General features: G+C 44.2%; 1 protein-coding gene across 1 annotated transcript in view; it reads right to left on the reverse strand.

Annotated features, from left to right (window-relative positions):
* Positions 1-20,181, reverse strand: part of RHBDF1 (rhomboid 5 homolog 1) — a 353,761-nt gene that overhangs the window by 195,336 nt on the left and 138,244 nt on the right. The window contains exon 2 of the mRNA XM_063934209.1: positions 15,863-15,997. Coding sequence (XP_063790279.1) covers positions 15,863-15,973 — 111 coding nt within the window. The 5' untranslated portion in view covers positions 15,974-15,997. The remainder of the gene's footprint in view (positions 1-15,862; positions 15,998-20,181) is intronic.

Consider the following 20,181-nt stretch of genomic DNA (forward strand, 5'->3'; position numbering starts at 1 on the left):
CCTGAAACGCCCTATTTCACAGAAAGACAATCACATTGTCACCACTCAGCGCACACTCTGAAATGCCCTATTTCATGGAGAGACAGATCCAGCCAAGTTGCGTACGAATATGACGGACATACACAAAGTAAAATTCACATCTGCGCATGCACTGTATGCAAGAGCTTGTTGCTTGCATCTGTGTACAAGTATCGGTGCCCCCTCTTATGGTGATCCGTTTTCGGAGGATGAAAATAGCCAGAAATCACGATTAGTGGGGGTCATTCTGAACCAATCGCACGCTGCAGTTGTTCGCAGCGCAGCGATTGGGTTGGAACTGCGCATGCATCTGCGTCGCAGTGCGCCGGTGCATGCCAGATGGCCGAAGGCCGTTGTCACCTAGCGATCACCTCTGCCTGATTGGCAGGCAGAGGTGTTCAGGCAGCACGGCGGCATTTAGAAACCATTTTCGGAGCGCGGTCCAGCCAATGCAGGTGTGGCCGGACTGTGCGGGGAGCAGGCTGCTGCGACCCGGGGCAGTGACGAGTAACTCCTGGCCAGCCGCAGGAGCTGCGCTGGCCAGGAGTTACTCTTCGAGTACAAAAGCATCGCCACTGTGCAATGCTTTTGTATTTGTGTGAGTGGGGACGGACTGACATGCGGGGCAGACTAGCCCTGTGCTGGGCGTACCCTGCATGTCTGGGAAGATGATCGTAGCTGAGCTAAATTTAGCACAGCTACGATCAACTCGGAATGACCCCCAATGACTGATGGTCATTATCGCGGTATCCTATTACAGGCCATTTTCATCGGCTGAAAATGGACCCGGAATCATGCTAAAAGACATGGGATAAGCCTAGTGATGAGCGGGTTCGGTTTCTCGGAAACCGAACCCCCCCGAACTTCACGCTTTTTACACGGGTCCGAGGCAGACTCGGATCTTCCCGCCTTGCTCGGCTAACCCGAGCGCGCCCGAACGTCATCATCCCGCTGTCGGATTCTCGCGAGGCTCGTATTCTATCGCGAGACTCGGATTCTATATAAGGAGCCGCGCGTCGCCGCCATTTTACGCGTGCATTGAGATTGATAGGGAGAGGACGTGGCTGGCGTCCTCTCCGTTTAGAATAGAAATAGATAGTGAGAGTGAGACACTTGATTTACTGGAGCTTAGGAGTACTCAGAGAGTGCAGAGTTTACTAGTGACTGACCAGTGACCACAAGTGCAGTTTTATTATTATTTAATATAATCCGTTCTCTGCCTGAAAAAAAACGATACACAGTGACACAGTATACCATATCTGTGCTCAGCCTCAGTGTGCTGCATCATCTATGTATATCTGACTGTGCTGAGTGCTCACTGCTCACACAGCTTAATTGTGGGGGAGACTGGGGAGCAGTTATAGCAGGAGTACATATATTTAACAGTGCACACTTTTGCTGCCAGAGTGCCACTGCCAGTGTGACTGACCAGTGACCAGTGACCACCAGTATATTGTGATTGTCTGCCTGAAAAAGTTAAACACTAGTCGTGTGGTGTTTTTATTCTATAAACGCATTCTGCTGACAGTGTCCAGCAGGTCCGTCATTATATAATATATACCTGTCCTGCAGTAGTGATATATATATATTTTTTATATCATTATCATCCAGCCTATACTAGCAGCAGACGCAGTACGGTAGTCCACGGCTGTAGCTACCTCTGTGTCGGCAGTCGCTCGTCCATAATTGTATACCTACCTGTGGTGGGTTTTTTTTTTCTATCTTCTTCATACTAGTAGTTAACTTTAGGAGTCTGCAGTGCTGACAGTGTCCAGCAGGTCCGTCATTATATAATATATACCTGTCCGGCTGCAGTAGTGATATATATATATTTTTTATATCATTATCATCCAGTCTATATTAGCAGCAGACGCAGTACGGTAGTCCACGGCTGTAGCTACCTCTGTGTCGGCAGTCGCTCGTCCATCCATAATTGTATACCACCTACCTGTGGTGTTTTTTTTTCTCTATCTTCTGGATACTAGTAGCTTACTTTAGGAGTCTGCAGTGCTGACAGTGTCCAGCAGGTCCGTCATTATATAATATATACCTGTCCGGCTGCAGTAGTGATATATATATATATTTTATATCATTATCATCCAGTCTATATTAGCAGCAGACGCAGTACGGTAGTCCAAGGCTGTAGCTACCCCTGTGTCGGCAGTCGCTCGTCCATCCATAATTGTATACCACCTACCTGTGGTGTTTTTTTTTTCTATCTTCTTGATACTAGTAGCTTACTTTAGGAGTCTGCAGTGCTGACAGTGTCCAGCAGGTCCGTCATTATATAATATATACCTGTCCTGCAGTAGTGATATATATATATTTTTTTATATCATTATCATCCAGTCTATACTAGCAGCAGACGCAGTACGGTAGTCCACGGCTGTAGCTACCTCTGTGTCGGCAGTCGCTCGTCCATAATTGTATACCTACCTGTGGTGGGTTTTTTTTTTCCTATCTTCTTCATACTAGTAGTTAACTTTAGGAGTCTGCAGTGCTGACAGTGTCCAGCAGGTCCGTCATTATATAATATATACCTGTCCGGCTGCAGTAGTGATATATATATATTTTTTATATCATTATCATCCAGTCTATATTAGCAGCAGACGCAGTACGGTAGTCCACGGCTGTAGCTACCTCTGTGTCGGCAGTCGCTCGTCCATCCATAATTGTATACCACCTACCTGTGGTGTTTTTTTTTTCTATCTTCCTGATACTAGTAGCTTACTTTAGGAGTCTGCAGTGCTGACAGTGTCCAGCAGGTCCGTCATTATATAATATATACCTGTCCGGCTGCAGTAGTGATATATATATATATATATTTTTTATATCATTATCATCCAGTCTATATTAGCAGCAGACGCAGTACGGTAGTCCACGGCTGTAGCTACCTCTGTGTCGGCAGTCGCTCGTCCATCCATAATTGTATACCACCTACCTGTGGTGTTTTTTTTTTTCTATCTTCTTGATACTAGTAGCTTACTTTAGGAGTCTGCAGTGCTGACAGTGTCCAGCAGGTCCGTCATTATATAATATATACCTGTCCGGCTGCAGTAGTGATATATATATATTTTTTATATCATTATCATCCAGTCTATATTAGCAGCAGACGCAGTACGGTAGTCCACGGCTGTAGCTACCTCTGTGTCGGCAGTCGCTCGTCCATCCATAAGTATACTAGTATCCATCCATCTCCATTGTTTACCTGAGGTGCCTTTTAGTTGTGCCTATTAAAATATGGAGAACAAAAATGTTGAGGTTCCAAAAATAGGGAAAGATCAAGATCGACTTCCACCTCGTGCTGAAGCTGCTGCCACTAGTCATGGCCGAGACGATGAAATGCCATCAAAGTCGTCTGCCAAGGCCGATGCCCAATGTCATAGTACAGAGCATGTAAAATCCAAAACACCAAATATCAGTAAAAAAAGGACTCAAAAATCTAAAATAAAATTGTCGGAGGAGAAGCGTAAACTTGCCAATATGCCATTTACCACACGGAGTGGCAAGGAACGGCTGAGGCCCTGGCCTATGTTCATGGCTAGTGGTTCAGCTTCACATGAGGATGGAAGCACTCAGCCTCTCGCTAGAAAAATGAAAAGACTCAAGCTGGCAAAAGCACAGCAAAGAACTGTGCGTTTTTCGAAATCACAAATCCACAAGGAGAGTCCAATTGTGTCGTTTGCGATGCCTGACCTTCCCAACCCTGGACGTGAAGAGCATGCACCTTCCACCATTTGCACGCACCCTGCAAGTGCTGGAAGGAGCACCCGCAGTCCAGTTCCTGATAGTCAGATTGAAGATGTCAGTGTTGAAGTACACCAGGATGAGGAGGATATGGGTGTTGCTGGCCCTGGGGAGGAAATTGACCAGGAGGATTCTGATGGTGAGGTGGTTTGTTTAAGTCAGGCACCCGGGGAGACACCTGTTGTCCGTGGGAGGAATAGGGCCATTGACATGCCTGGTGAAAATGCCAAAAAAATCAGCTCTTCGGTGTGGAAGTATTTCAACAGAAATGCGGACAACATTTGTCAAGCCGTGTGTAGCCTTTGTCAAGCTGTAATAAGTAGGGGTAAGGACGTTAACCACCTCGGAACATCCTCCCTTATACGTCACCTGCAGCGCATTCATCATAAGTCAGTGACAAGTTCAAAAACTTTGGGCGACAGCGGAAGCAGTCCACTGACCAGTAAATCCCTTCCTCTTGTAACCAAGCTCACGCAAACCACCCCACCAACTCCCTCAGTGTCAATTTCCTCCTTCCCCAGGAATGCCAATAGTCCTGCAGGCCATGTCACTGGCAATTCTGACGAGTCCTCTCCTGCCTGGGATTCCTCCGATGCATCCTTGCGTGTAACGCCTACTGCTGCTGGCGCTGCTGTTGTTGCTGCTGGGAGTCGATGGTCATCCCAGAGGGGAAGTCGTACTCGTAAGACCACTTTTACTACTTCCACCAAGCAATTGACTGTCCAACAGTCCTTTGCGAGGAAGATGAAATATCACAGCAGTCATCCTGCTGCAAAGCGGATAACTGAGGCCTTGGCATCCTGGGCGGTGAGAAACGTGGTTCCGGTATCCATCATTACTGCAGAGCCAACTAGAGACTTGTTGGAGGTACTGTGTCCCCGGTACCAAATACCATCTAGGTTCCATTTCTCTAGGCAGGCGATACCGAAAATGTACACAGACCTCAGAAAAAGACTCACCAGTGTCCTAAAAAATGCAGTTGTACCCAATGTCCACTTAACCACGGACATGTGGACAAGTGGAGCAGGGCAGGCTCAGGACTATATGACTGTGACAGCCCACTGGGTAGATGTATGGACTCCCGCCGCAAGAACAGCAGCGGCGGCACCAGTAGCAGCATCTCGCAAACGCCAACTCTTTCCTAGGCAGGCTACGCTTTGTATCACCGCTTTTCAGAATACGCACACAGCTAAAAACCTCTTACGGCAACTGAGGAAGATCATCGCAGAATGGCTTACCCCAATTGGACTCTCCTGTGGATTTGTGGCATCGGACAACGCCAGCAATATTGTGTGTGCATTAAATATGGGCAAATTCCAGCACGTCCCATGTTTTGCACATACCTTGAATTTGGTGGTGCAGAATTATTTAAAAAACGAGAGGGGCGTGCAAGAGATGCTGTCGGTGGCCAGAAGAATTGCGGGACACTTTCGGCGTACAGGCACCACGTACAGAAGACTGGAGCACCACCAAAAACGCCTGAACCTGCCCTGCCATCATCTGAAGCAAGAAGTGGTAACGAGGTGGAATTCAACCCTCTATATGCTTCAGAGGTTGGAGGAGCAGCAAAAGGCCATTCAAGCCTATACAACTGAGCACGATATAGGAGGTGGAATGCACCTGTCTCAAGCGCAGTGGAGAATGATTTCAACGTTGTGCAAGGTTCTGCAACCTTTTGAACTTGCCACACGTGAAGTCAGTTCAGACACTGCCAGCCTGAGTCAGGTCATTCCCCTCATCAGGCTTTTGCAGAAGAAGCTGGAGACATTGAAGGAGGAGCTAACACAGAGCGATTCCGCTAGGCATGTGGGACTTGTGGATGGAGCCCTTAATTCGCTTAACAAGGATTCACGGGTGGTCAATCTGTTGAAATCAGAGCACTACATTTTGTCCACCGTGCTCGATCCTAGATTTAAAACCTACCTTGGATCTCTCTTTCCGGCAGACACAAGTCTGCTGGGGTTCAAAGAACTGCTGGTGACAAAATTGTCAAGTCAAGCGGAACGCGACCGGTCAACATCTCCTCCTTCACATTCTCCCGCAACTGGGGGTGCGAGGAAAAGGCTCAGAATTCCGAGCCCACCCGCTGGCGGTGATGCAGGGCAGTCTGGAGCGACTGCTGATTCTGACATCTGGTCCGGACTGAAGGTCCTGACAACGATTACGGACATGTCGTCTACTGTCACTGCATATGATTCTCTCCCCATTGAAAGAATGGTGGAGGATTATATGCGTGACCGCATCCAAGTAGGCACGTCAGACAGTCCGTACTTATACTGGCTGGAAAAAGAGGCAATTTGGAGGCCCTTGCACAAACTGGCTTTATTCTACCTAAGTTGCCCTCCCACAAGTGTGTACTCCGAAAGAGTGTTTAGTGCCGCCGCTCACCTTGTCAGCAATCGGCGTACGAGGTTACATCCAGAAAATGTGGAGAAGATGATGTTCATTAAAATGAATTATAATCAATTCCTCCGTGGAGATATTGACCAGCAGCAATTGCCTCCACAAAGTACACAGGGAGCTGAGATGGTGGATTCCAGTGGGGACGAATTGATAATCTGTGAGGAGGGGGATGTACAGGGTGATATATCGGAGGATGATGATGAGGTGGACATCTTGCCTCTGTAGAGACAGTTTGTGCAAGGAGAGATTAATTGCTTCTTTTTTGGTGGGGGTCCAAACCAACCCGTCATTTCAGTCACAGTCGTGTGGCAGACCCTGTCACTGAAATGATGGGTTGGTTAAAGTGTGCATGTCCTGTTTATACAACATAAGGGTGGGTGGGAGGGCCCAAGGACAATTCCATCTTGCACCTCTTTTTTCTTTCATTTTTCTTTGCGTCATGTGCTGTTTGGGGAGTAGTTTTTGGAAGGGCCATCCTGCGTGACACTGCAGTGCCACTCCTAGATGGGCCAGGTGTTTGTGTCGGCCACTTGGGTCGCTTATCTTAGTCACACAGCTACCTCATTGCGCCTCTTTTTTTCTTTGCGTCATGTGCTGTTTGGGGGGTGTTTTTTGGAAGGGCCATCCTGCGTGACACTGCAGTGCCACTCCTAGATGGGCCAGGTGTTTGTGTCGGCCACTTGGGTCGATTATCTTAGTCACACAGCTACCTCATTGCGCCTCTTTTTTTCTTTGCGTCATGTGCTGTTTGGGGGGTGTTTTTTGGAAGGGCCATCCTGCGTGACACTGCAGTGCCACTCCTAGATGGGCCAGGTGTTTGTGTCGGCCACTTGGGTCGCTTATCTTAGTCACACAGCTACCTCATTGCGCCTCTTTTTTTCTTTGCGTCATGTGCTGTTTGGGGGGTGTTTTTGGAAGGGTCATCCTGCGTGACACTGCAGTGCCACTCCTAGATGGGCCAGGTGTTTGTGTCGGCCACTAGGGTCGCTTATCTTAGTCACACAGCTACCTCATTGCGCCTCTTTTTTTTCTTCTTTGCGTCATGTGCTGTTTGGGGAGTAGTTTTTTGAAGGGCCATCCTGCGTGACACTGCAGTGCCACTCCTAGATGGGCCAGGTGTTTGTGTCGGCCACTTGGGTCGCTGAGCTTAGTCATCCAGCGACCTCGGTGCAAATTTTAGGACTAAAAATAATATTGTGAGGTGTGAGGTGTTCAGAATAGACTGAAAATGAGTGGAAATTATGGTTATTGAGGTTAATAATACTTTGGGATCAAAATGACCCCCAAATTCTATGATTTAAGCTGTTTTTTAGGGTTTTTTTAAAAAAACACCCGAATCCAAAACACACCCGAATCCGACAAAAAAAATTCGGTGAGGTTTTGCCAAAACGCGTTCGAACCCAAAACACGGCCGCGGAACCGAACCCAAAACCAAAACACAAAACCCGAAAAATTTCCGGTGCTCATCACTAGATAAGCCCCCGATCCCATGTGTTATCACGGTTCTGGCAGACGCTTATCTCGGATTATGCTTTGGGTGCCTTAGGCACCAGAAGTATAATCCTCGATAAGTGCCGACATTGAGGATAGGAGCCCGCCGCATCTGGGCTAATAGGATAGCCCCCGGTGATACAATTACCTGCAGTCATCAACTGCGGGTAGTTGGATATGTGTTATGCTCTGTCATGGCCCAGTTTATTCTATACCTGAAGCAAGCAATTGGTAGAGGAAGTGAGAAGAGCATTGTTAGACACTGGAGAATCCGCTACATTAGGAGTAATGCCAGGTCCCCGGTAAGTAAACCTCAGAATTACTGTTAACTCAGTGAACTTTACCAATGTGTATGTGTGTGTATGTGTGTGTGTGTAGAAACTTAACTGAAAAAAGGTAAAAGTAAAAACAAAAAATAAATAACGAGAAACGAGAGACACGATAAGTAGCCCACACATTTCATTACATATCTGCCTGCTACAACATGCCACAGTAAATCCATATCAAGCTCTCTTTATTCCAGAAATCCAGTCACTTGCATAAGACATAACCAGCCAAAAGTAATTATATTGCAGACACTTCATGCATTACACTTTAAACATGCTTTCTGCTTCTTAGTTAGATACAGATGGGTTTTTTTTATTTCGTGGAATTGTAAATTCCCTAAAGGTAGAGGGAACATCTGACATTATTCAAGGCAAAAGCAAGCTACCCAAACCACAACTGCTAAATCTGCAATCAGTCTGACAAATTATAATACTGTACATCACAGGCCTAACTTGGCAATCTGACAGTTCTGGCATTTATCTGGCTACTACATGACACTCTGGCCAGCAAAACCTTTGGTAAAATGGGTTGTTCAGCCTTCTAGCTCTTCTTTTATCAGCAATTGGTCGTAGCAGCTGAACGCTCTGCATATGACCAGTACTGCTTTTAGCCAGCAGCAGAGTCAATATACTGTACAGATAGGAATGTGAGTTTATATGTTTGTCAGTCAGGGCTATGTCTTTTTACCAGTCAGTTCTACAAACCTTAAAAAACGTACTAGCTACTTTCCAAGTCAACACTGCTCTAAATAATACCCCTTTCAGACATAAGCTAAAACGCCTTTTATTGTGTTGTACGCGCACTGACCCGGGTCTGGCTTATGTGTGAAAGGAATGTCCCAGGTTGACAGTACTGGGTCCGTGCCCCTTCAATTGATCAAAGTTAGTCCCGGGACTTGCAACCCGGCTCAGTGCTCCGGCATATTTGTGAATGGAATGACCCGGCTCTTGATGACTCGGGTCATACCTAAACGAAAATCATTGGCGGGGTACAGTAGTACTTGGAGATGACTTCATCTCCAAGTGACCACTGTAACCTGGAAGAATAACCCGGGTCGTCACCCAGGTGTGAAGAGGGGTAAGTACAGAAAATCCAAGCTTCGACCCGTGCTCAGTGCCTCAGGTCCGAGCTGGGTTAAAGCTGGGTGTAAGTCTGAAAGGAGCATAAGTCAGATATGTACAAAGCGAAAGAAAAGAAATGCATTGTAAACAGTCGTTCCTGTCAATTTGAGGCCTACTCACTGTAGGACAATATTGAGAAAAGTGGAATGATACAGATAGTGTTAAAACTGGTTTTAGCACAAAGAAGTAACACAAAGGCACCTGGACCATAAGTTGCAAGGTACCAAACTTATCTGTCTTTATGGGAGATGTATCAAGCCTTGGAGAGAGATAAAGTGAAGAAGTTGCCCAAATCAACCAATCAGCTTCTGTCATTTTTGCAGACTGTGCTCGATAAATGAATTAAGGCCTCCATACATCTGCAATTTCCGCAATTTCCCTTTTACCTGACGCCTGGGTTGGGAAATTGGGTATATTTAACAAGTTGAATAACCTTGATTCCACAATCCCAACCGAAAAGTGCTGGAATCGGCAAACCAGGGATTTTTAACATGAAGAATTTCCTTGATTCCCCAATGGAATCACTGATCATCGATGGAGGTTCCGATCGGCGGATCAGCAGTTCTGGTCGCATAAGGGAAGTGGCAGATAAATGCTTTACAAGCTTCTACACATTATCATCTCCAAGGCTTGATACATCTCCTCCTTTGTCCTAATGCCATCTAGCAAGTGTTATCCAATGCCACAGGGAGAAACATTGATAAGTAAGCCATACACAGTCTAGAGCTAACCTACTTCCACGTAACTGCATCAAGAAACAGAAGAATGCCAGCACATCTGGTGCTTCTTCAGACAGAGAACAAAGTACAAACAACTGAGGCAGAGCCAACTGCTAAACACATGTATCTCCTCCTGAGGGGTTCAGTATGATTTACAGATGGCCACAATACCGACAGTCATAATGACGGCAGTCCCTGGCGTACAGTCAAAATACAGACACAGTCAAAATACCACATTCACTATGCCGACATGTTCAAAATGCCGACATAGTCAGAATACCGACAGTTGAAATGCCAACATGTCAAAATACCGATATGAGTTTTTCTGGGGGGTTTTATGTCAATGTCGACAAAGGTCGACATGGACACTGTCTAAGTGTGCCGTGTCCTCTCACATGGCTCGCTGCGCTCGCCATACTTCGGGTACGGTGACTCGCTGTGCTCGGCACACTATTATATTCCCCCTCCAGGACACTGGGATGGTAAAGTATGAACAAGTCTGTTTTTGGGCAAAAAATCCTCAAAAAAGCATGTCGGCATTTTGACATATCGGCATTTCAAATGTCGGCATTCTGACTATGTCGGCATTTAGAACACGTCGGCATCATGAATGTCGGTATTATGACTGTGTCAGTATTTTGACTGCCGGTCAATGGGTGTAGGGCAGTGGCGTGCGGTGAGGTCAGTGGCTGGTGAGGCACTGGCTGGTGTGTGTACAAAATATGTAGGGGTCACCATGGGTGCGGCGCTATTAATTTAATGGAAGATCTGGACAACAAAATAGCCATGGTGTTGTGTGTAACTAAACACTTACATGCCCTGAAACTCTGGGGCTGGCTGGCAACTTTTATCCTGGGGGACAAACACAAGCATGTGGCCCCTGCTTTTCTACCAGTAAACTGCAATGGAAAAATTTGTGCAACAAAACATTTGCAGCAGTGGTTTATCTAATGTGGGTGTGGTTTAAGAAACCATTGAAATATATTTAAAAAATCCTTTGTCAAAAAGCTATAAACTAATACAAAGCCTACTAGCATAATAGTGACCTCTGTGCAATAAATATATTTAAAATCAGACTCCAAATCCACAATATAGGGACAATGGGGTGGTTCAATTCAGCTCGATATAAATAGTGTCAGGAAGAAGGTCCCGGAGCTATTCAATTGATCATGCTGTTAGGCCTCACTAGAGGATTTCTTCTCGTACCCCTCCTGAGGTGCCAGCAGAAATGCTACTAAACTAGTGCCGTGATGCTGTTTTTTGCCTTAGGACGTGTGCAACCAGCCGGCATTTAAATTGGAGAATTCCAGTTTCAGCGACTAAAATATGCGGCTTAGGGCACGTTAACTGCCATCTCTCGACTAAGGGCCTAATTCAGACCTGATCGCAGCAGCAAAATCTTTCCCTAATGGGCAAAACCATGTGCACTGCAGGGGGGCAGATATAACATGTGCAGAGAGAGTTAGATTTGGGTGGGTTATATTGTTTCTGTGCAGGGTAAATACTGGCTGCTTTATTTTTACACTGCAATCTAGATTTCAATTTGAACACACCTCACCCAAATCTAACTCTCTCTGCACTATGTTATATCTTCCCCACCTGCGGTGCACATGGTTTTGCCCATTAGAGAAACATTTTGCTTCTGCAATCAGGTCTGAAATAGGCCCTAAGTGCAGGGTGCGATGGGGACAAATGAATAGCTCTGGGACCTACTTCCCGACGCTATTCATATTGTGCTGAATTGATTTGCCCCATTGTAGGGTGCCGTTGCTAGCACTCAAACGTCACCATAGCACATCACCAGTATCTCTCATACTCTCATCACTCTCATCTAATTGAATTTCCCACTACGGGTCAGTGAAATCCCTATAGAGGAGGAAGATATTGATTCATCAGTAGTTTAGGATCAGTGTTATAAGGCATTCACTGAAAACTGACAGCTTGTATAAAACTGCATAATGCTCCTTTTTTACTCTTCTGCGGATATGCGTCCATACTTATAAAGCCGTTTACACCATCTAAATTTGGGGTAACCAAATAGGGCCAAACACTGAAATGCTTAACTTTTCGGAGTTTGGTACATAGGGATCAGATCGTAGTCCCCATTGATAATAATGGGGATTGCCATCTGCAGGAGCTTACTGATAAATCTATAATTTTAGGGGGAAAAAGCTTAATCAACTGGCCCCGATGAGGGAAATGTATTATAAGATTATTTACCACTCCAGTAATGCAGCCCCTGGTTTGCCCATTTTCCAGGTGAAGCTGGAAGTAATATTACCAAAAGTATTAAAATGCCAAAGAGGATGAGTGAAAATCCACCTCTGCGGTGATTCCAGCCAGCCCTGTGGTATTGCAGTAGTTGCAGCTTTCCAGTAATGGCAGGCAAATAGCACATGTGCAAGACTGACAGTCCTAATGGCGCTTGCGTGAATCAGTCAGCGCTGACGCATGTGCATGAGAGCAGGCAACGGTGCTTGCACATTGCATTCAAACACCTTCGTACTGTTGACGCCACAGCCAAAAAAAAAAGACTCTAGTAGCAGCTCACAGGCGTCTTCTGTTTTCCCAGTTGGCCACTGTTGACACACTGCACATATTTGCAGATAATCCTGCTATGTGGTAAATTAATAAGCATAAAGGTGAGCACTTTATGCTTATTAATGACCCATTCAGACCTGATCGCTTGCTAGCAGTTTTTTGCAGCGGTGTGATCAGATAGTTGCCGCCTACAGGGGAGTGTATTTTAGCTGTGCAAGTGTGCGATCGCATGTGCAGCCGAGCGGTACAACTAAACTTTGTGCAGTTTCTCAGCCGCTGCGATAACTTCAGCCTGTCTGGGGCCGGAATTGACGTCAGACACCCGCCCTGCAAGCGCTTGGACACGCCTGCGTTTTTCCAGCCACTCCCTGAAAACGGTCAGTTGCCACCCACAAACGCCCTCTTCCTGTCAATCTCCTTGTGATCGGCAGTGCGAATGGATTCTTCGTAAAACCCATCGCACATCAACAATCTGCTTTGTACCCGTACGACGCGCTTGCGCATTGCAGTGCATACGCATGCGTAGTTCTGACCTGATTGCAGCACTGAAAAAAAAGCTAGCATGTGATCAGGTCTGAATGACCCTCTTTGTTCTTTAAGTGCTGCTTGAATACCATTGTCATACAACAGTTTTGCGCTGGTAATGTCATTACAAGTATGCAGAGACAAAAGAGAATAGTGATTTTTTTCTACACTAAATATATCTTCTATAGTGACAGTAGTGTCTAAGTGCACCAGATCTAGCTTATTTGCCACTTATAAGTTGTTAATATGGGATGCGTTTTGCATCCCGGCAGTTAGGATGCTGGCGGTCATTTGACTGCCGTTGGAATCCCGACACCCCTCTGGAGACCAGCGCCGGGACACCGACATCCCGAAGGTGAGTATTGGGGTGGGGCTTAGAACACAGGGGGGAGGGTTAGGCACTGGTGGGAGGGATGTTAGCCATAGCTGACAACCCCGGAGGGTTAGCCCTTGCCGACAACCCAGAGGATTAGGGTGTGGGGGGAGAGGAGTAAAATACTTACCCCTATCTGCTGTTGGGATACCGCGGTCGGTCATCTGACCGCTGGCATCCATACCACCGGAATTCTATACCCAACCTGTTAATATATCTCCCCCTCACTATTATAAAAAAATAAGCAATGCAGGCAGTGCCCATCTTTTCTGTCCCATCCAGACAACCCCCTCCTCCCCTTCCTCTTTTCTCTGAAGAACCCTGTAGGAAAATAACTAACCTTAAGTTCCTGTGCTCTAATCAGCTCCGCTGCTCCTGGTATCTTCTCTCAGTGTCCCAGCTCTGTTATACGGTTCACGCTGCGGCTTTGCCGACATTTAGAGGGGCGGGAAGCCGGACACAGCTTTAATTGAACACTGCACAGCAATGTCTGCCGGGTCCCTCCTCCCTTTCGGGCAGCAGTTGTAGGCTCCACTAGGGACATGATCCCCATGCTGGGCCGGTCGGGAAACAGGTGGAAGACACTACCCTGCTGCTCAGTGACCCTCTCGGCAGCTGGCATGTCGCTTGTGGCCTGTGCAGGTGGATGATGGACCGTGGAGGAGGGGAGAAGAGGGAAGCTGGCTGCAGCGTACTGTAATGAGTCAGTCTGATTCATTAGTACTGCTGTTGCCCCTAGCCCCTTCATCGTGGTGGGTGCCGGTGAACTGCGCCGCCGCTGGCATCTTTTAAGGGACTACTGTGTTTTGTTTTAAAGTTCTAGAAATGACGGGGGGACGGGGATTGGGGCACAGATCCGCTTATGTGATACAGCTGCCTGACACTGACTTCCTACCTCCCTGTACAGCACTGACAGTGCTGAATCTACTGCCCAATCAGTGACAGGGGCGTGCTTTCATATGGGCTGAAAACACGTCCCTGCACTGAGGCACATGTATAGGTGCCGCTTATACTGATATTTTTAATGGGCTTTTACAGCCCTCTGTTTGGCCCCGCCACCTGTCTGCCCCCTGCTTCCGCCCATTTATAATTGGCAGTGAGAGGCACAGTTTGTGGTGCCTCCGAAAAAAATTAAACAGGGTTTAAACTGAAAAAAGTATTACATTAATATAAGAAGATACTTATGACACAGAATACAGTATGTGTCATAAGTATCTTCTTTGTTTTTTTAAGGTAATCATTAATGACAGGGGAGGCACTGCCTCTCCTGCCTCCCCTGACTGCACGTCCCTGGTGTAGGGATTATGACCATCGGTATTGCGTCTTGTCGGTAAATCAACTGCTACCCCTTTTGAGAATCCCAGGTCATAGAACATAGTAGAATAATTAAATTCTTGCCAGTGCCTAATATCTTCGCTAAGTCGGCTGCTGTCATTGTGTATTTGCATCTCTACACATTACTGTGAGCCATAATAACCAGCCATAATGCAGCACATTCATTTTACTCAGAAACAAAGCCCAATTGTAGCTGGTTTTCCTGAATAATTTTCCACTTACTCTACTGTAGAAAGGAAAAACATGTTATATATTCCTTAACAGAAAGCAACAGCTCCTTTTCCAAAAATATTTTAAAATAATACACGGTTTCCTCTCTTTGTCAATGGTGTTCTGCTCAACCAATAATGGACATTCCTTCCATTAAAAGTGTACTAAGGAAAGAGGTTCTAATGTTTACAAAATTAAATTAATACGAAAGGCAAGTGATTTAAAGGTTATATGCTTGACTAACAAATCAATAAGTATTAAGGGGGTTATTCAGGTTTGTTAGGAAACCAAAAAAGCACACTACTGGGCAAAACCACACTGCACTGCAGGTGGGGCAGATGTAACGTGCAGAAAGATTTAGATTTTGGTGGGTTATTTTGTTTCTGTGCATGGTAAATACTGGCTGCATTATTTATACACTGCTATTTAGATTTCACTTTGAACACACCACACCCAAATCTAACTCTCACATGTTACATCTGCAATATGGTTTTACCCATTAGTGTGCTTTTTTGGTTTGCTAACAAACCTGAATAAGGCCTTATATACACAGTCATTGCACCATCAAAAATGTTGGGGTAACCTCTCCCATTCCAGCCTATACTGAACTTCAAACATACAAAGCTTTTCAGAGTTTGGCTGCGTTGGTTTAGACCATCCTCAGAAGGCGTAAACAGCATTATGCCTATGGAGGCATCTTAACAGGAGCAGGATGTTACGTTTCCTCTCCAGCAGCCTCTGTCTGGCTCCGGAATCTGGCAATGTGTGCATGCGCAGTGTCAGATTCTAGGGAGGAGTCTTTCGAGAAAGTGAAAAACACCTCTGATATGCCTGGGATGTAACTCTCATGGACAGCCGTTATCGCAACCGACGTCCCGGCGAGTTACATTTAGTACATAGAAAGGAAATTTTTGTAACAAATGACGCAGTCTGTTGAGCAGCAGACTGTTACATGATTATTAATACATGGGCCCCTTAGTCATTATACACACATAACCATTAATAATGTCCATGGTCACAGTACTCAGACACAGCAAGACTTTGTGTAATACCTGAACAAATGTCAGCTCCTCGTTGGTAGTTGCAGATGGTATTTCTAATTTTAACCATGGCGGCTTCTTTCTTTGTAAACTACTCGTGCTGTCCCGACGAATTTCAGTCATCTTTGTTTTCTTTACTTCTCACAGCTGTTATACAAAGACAAGGAGTTAGAAGTACATTAGAAAAACGGTGCCAAATTAAAAATGAAGGTGCATTTGAGAATGGAGTGTGTTGTAAGGGTCTGCAGTATTTTGTTTGAGTCACATTAATAACAACCAGTATTTTTGCTTGTTAATCATTACTGGCAAGAGTAATAAATGTGATGGAAGAAAATTATTCTGTAAATATCTGTACTCGCATGTGGTTGACTGGTGGCAGTGCTATGCCTACAATGTTAATCTCATATAAATGCATTTCACAGAAGATTTTGCTAATTATTACACAAACACCCCAATTGTTTCAAAATTGTAATGGTGCATTAAACTTTGACATGTAAATTGATTATTTAAGAGAAAATTATTATGAAGTTCAAAATTACATACACAATTAAAATTATTATTTTTTTACAACTGATAGAAAATGATGAAACCGTATCACAGCCAGCCTGTACTGTGCTATCACAATGATTTCCCATGTATGGGAGCTGAGTGAGTGATACAGTAACTGCAGTTCACATAACTGTAATATTACAATTAAGAGGAATAGGAAAACTCAAGGTGCAAAAAATTAACTTTGCAAAAGCATCTTTTTTTTTAAAGAGGGAATTTGAAATCATACTATTATTCTAATGTTTTAATTGTGCAACATATTTTATTATTCGTGATAGTATTCACTGAAGGATTGTTGTGTTCACTATAGATGCAGGGTACAGATCAGTGAGGGAAGCATATTTAAATTATGAAAGGCCATATAGTAGATGTGATGTACACTGCATCCGGAATGTATCTAGGACTCTTCCTAGAGCTGGTCGGCCGTCTAAACTGAGCGATCGGGGGAGAAGGGCCCTAGTCAGGGAGGTGACCAAAAACCTGATGGTCACTCTGTCAGTGATACAGCATTCCTCTGTGGAGAGAGGAGAACCTTCCAGAAGGACAACCATCTCTGCAGCAATCCACCAATCAGGTCTGTATGGTAGAGAGGCCAGACGGAAGCCATTCCTTAGTAAAAAGCACATGGCAGCCCGCCTGGAGTTTGCCAAAATGCCCCTGAAGGACTCAGACCATGAGAAACAAAATTCTCTGATCTGATGAGACAAAGATTGAACTCTTTGGTGTGAATGTCAGGCGTCATGTTTGGAGGAAACAAGGCACCGCTCATCACCAGGCCAATACCATCCCTACAGTGAAGCATGGTGGCGGCAGCATCATGCTGTGGGGATGTTTTTCAGCGGCAGGAACTGGGAGACTAGTCAGGATAGAGGGAAAGATGAATGCAGCAATGTACAGAGACATCTTGGATGAAAACCTGCTCCAAAGCACTCTTGACCTCAAACTGGGGTGACGGTTTATCTTTCAGCAAGACAATGACCCTAAGCACAGAGCCAAGATATCAAATGAGTGGCTTCAGGACAACTCTGGGAATGTCCTTGAGTGGCCCTGCCAGAGCTCAGACTTGAATTTGATTGAACATCTCTGGAGAGATCTGAAAATGGCTGTGCACCGACGCTTCCCATCCAACATGATGGAGCTTGAGAAGTGATGCAAAAAGGAATGGGCGAAACTGCCCAAAGTTATGTGTTGCAAGCTTGTGGCATCATATTCAAAAAGACTTGAGGCTGTAATTGCTGCCAAAGGTGCATCAACAAAGTATTAAACAAAGGCTGTGAGTACTTATGTACATGGGATTTCTTTGTTTTTTATTTTTAATAAATTTGCAAAAATCTCAAAAATACTTTTTTCACGGTGTCATTACGGGGTATTGTGTGTAGAATTTTGTAGAAAAAAATGAATTTATTCCATTTTCAAATAAGGCTGTATCATAAAATGTGGAAAAAGTGAAGCGCTGTGAATACTTTCTGGATACACTGTATCACTACAGTAGCTGTAGAAATACATCATGTCTAACATTTTGGTCTCCAAAATTGAAATACAGTATGCCCTCCTCACGGATCAGAACCCTGCAGTTAGAGTGAACACTAGGGGGTCAATTCAATTAGGTGCAAGTTGTGGAATGCGAGTTGCCGTTTCCACTGCAAATTTGCATTTTGCAATCCAGTTAGAAACTCGCACTGAACCAATCAGAGTAAACTCACATTTTTCCATTCGCTCCCCACCGAGTATAAGAGATAGAAGGGAAAATCATAATTTTAACGTTAAAATGTCAGGTCACCATGGAGCAGCCCTCGGACACCCCCTCCCCCCTCTCCTAATGACTAATTAGGAAATTGGAAGTTTCCAATTAGCTTAATTAGTCCAATAATTACATGTAATTGTTTGTAGTTTAAAAAACAAATGGCCTCAAATTACCTAAGGGGGGTTTCCAATTAGCTCTGACAATTTCGGAGATATTGAATTCACCCCCCTGCGTCAAAAATGGCCCGCGTTTTTGCTGGCACAGGTGCGAAAACATGTTGATTTGCCAATCCACGTTTTTCGCTCCTGAATTTTTCGCCTAGGCGAATAAATGGCCCTGCTACTGAATAGGGCAAATCCCCATTCGCCCTACAAATATCAAAAAGTTAAATTTTTTCGCCTATGCAATAAAAACGACTCTAATTGAATACCACCGTCAATAAACTTTTTTGTTGCTTTATGCACCCCAAATTTAATTATAGTTTTTTTTTAAATAATTGCGTTTTATATTTTTTAAGTAAGCTCAAAGTACCCCTAAAGTGTCTTTTTTACTACTTTTTTCATTTTTCGTGTTTTTTTGTATCAATGTAAATGAAGTTTGCTTTTTATAAAAAATGTTTTAACAAATGATCAGCCGTTTAACACCGTTAACAATGTCCAGTACTTCCCTTATGCCCACTAACAGACTTAAACATCTCGCACAAAATTGGACTGACCCCTAGGAATGTATTTTTGTTTTTGATGAATGTTATGAATTGTACAAATGCAATTAAGAAATATTATTAATTTATCATTATGAAATGCCTTAGATCTATAATAATAAGTTAAAGGAGGTTTATAATAACAACCCATAAATTGGTATTACCATGGCTAGTTTTGGGTGTAAAATCTAAAAAAAGTTTGTGAAGCTTTTAAGTATTATGTATTGAAATGCTGCCAAATATATTAAGTTTACGGTGGAAATAAGTTTAAAAATAACACATGAATGAATTACACAAACAATAAAAAAGAAACTTTGAGCATACAGCAGATTTCTCCAATGGAACCAGTGTGTGTGTATTTTTATCACTCAAAGGGGGTATCCAACTAGCCGCAGTAATTTACCGTGGATAACTGTTTCACCGGGTGCTATCCAATTTGCTCTGATAAACCAGAATTTATCACCAATGCTGGTATTTATCGGGGATTATGCTTTGCACGCATAAACCCCAATAAGTGTCCTCTAGACCAGCGATAAATTCTGCGAAAATACATACAGTAGTTCCATAGGACTTATGTATATTTGTGCGAAAAATGGGTGTTTTTCGCGGGACCTAAATGGATAGGGGGATAAAAAATGCAAAAAACACTCGGTACTATTGCGGGCAATTGGATACACCTCAAAGTATTGCTAATGGTAGGAGATTAATAAAAAATTACTTTATAAAACAACAACATAAACACAAATCTCAGTAGTTCAAAGACCCCGATTGTTTTCCTTTGCAATTTGACACTTTTATACAAATATACACTTAGCAAGAAATAATAATTTAGATTTAGATCCACGACTAAAGAAAGGATCCTGCACCTTCTGACCTTATAAATGATATAATGTGTAATGCCCATAGACTGCATGAGCACTTACTCACTCTTGCATGTGAGAATATAGGAGGTACAAATCTGGATTATATTCTTTGTTTCCACAAAGGGTTTCTTTAAACTATACTTTACATAACTGTTACTATTACCTGCTGTAGCACCCTAAGAGTATAAACACACAGACCTCTTGTAGCTTTACAGATATTGGTGTTTTATAAGGATGTACTGTACACATTACTGTTTAGCACCTGGTGAACATAACTAAATGCAGCTTCGAACAGATAAAGTTGATTTACCTGTAGCAGTTCCTCTAGGAAACAATATATCTTTTTTGACAGCTACAAGTAATCTATATTGTTATAACCTCAAACCTACCTTGACCTGTAAGAGGGCTCTGAAACCTGCACTATGAATTCCTGCCTTGTGTCCACCTGTTTGTTTCACAAAGGTAACATTGTCTG

The sequence above is a fragment of the Pseudophryne corroboree genome, chromosome 7 (genome assembly GCF_028390025.1).
Source record: "Pseudophryne corroboree isolate aPseCor3 chromosome 7, aPseCor3.hap2, whole genome shotgun sequence".
Lineage (NCBI taxonomy): Eukaryota > Metazoa > Chordata > Amphibia > Anura > Myobatrachidae > Pseudophryne > Pseudophryne corroboree.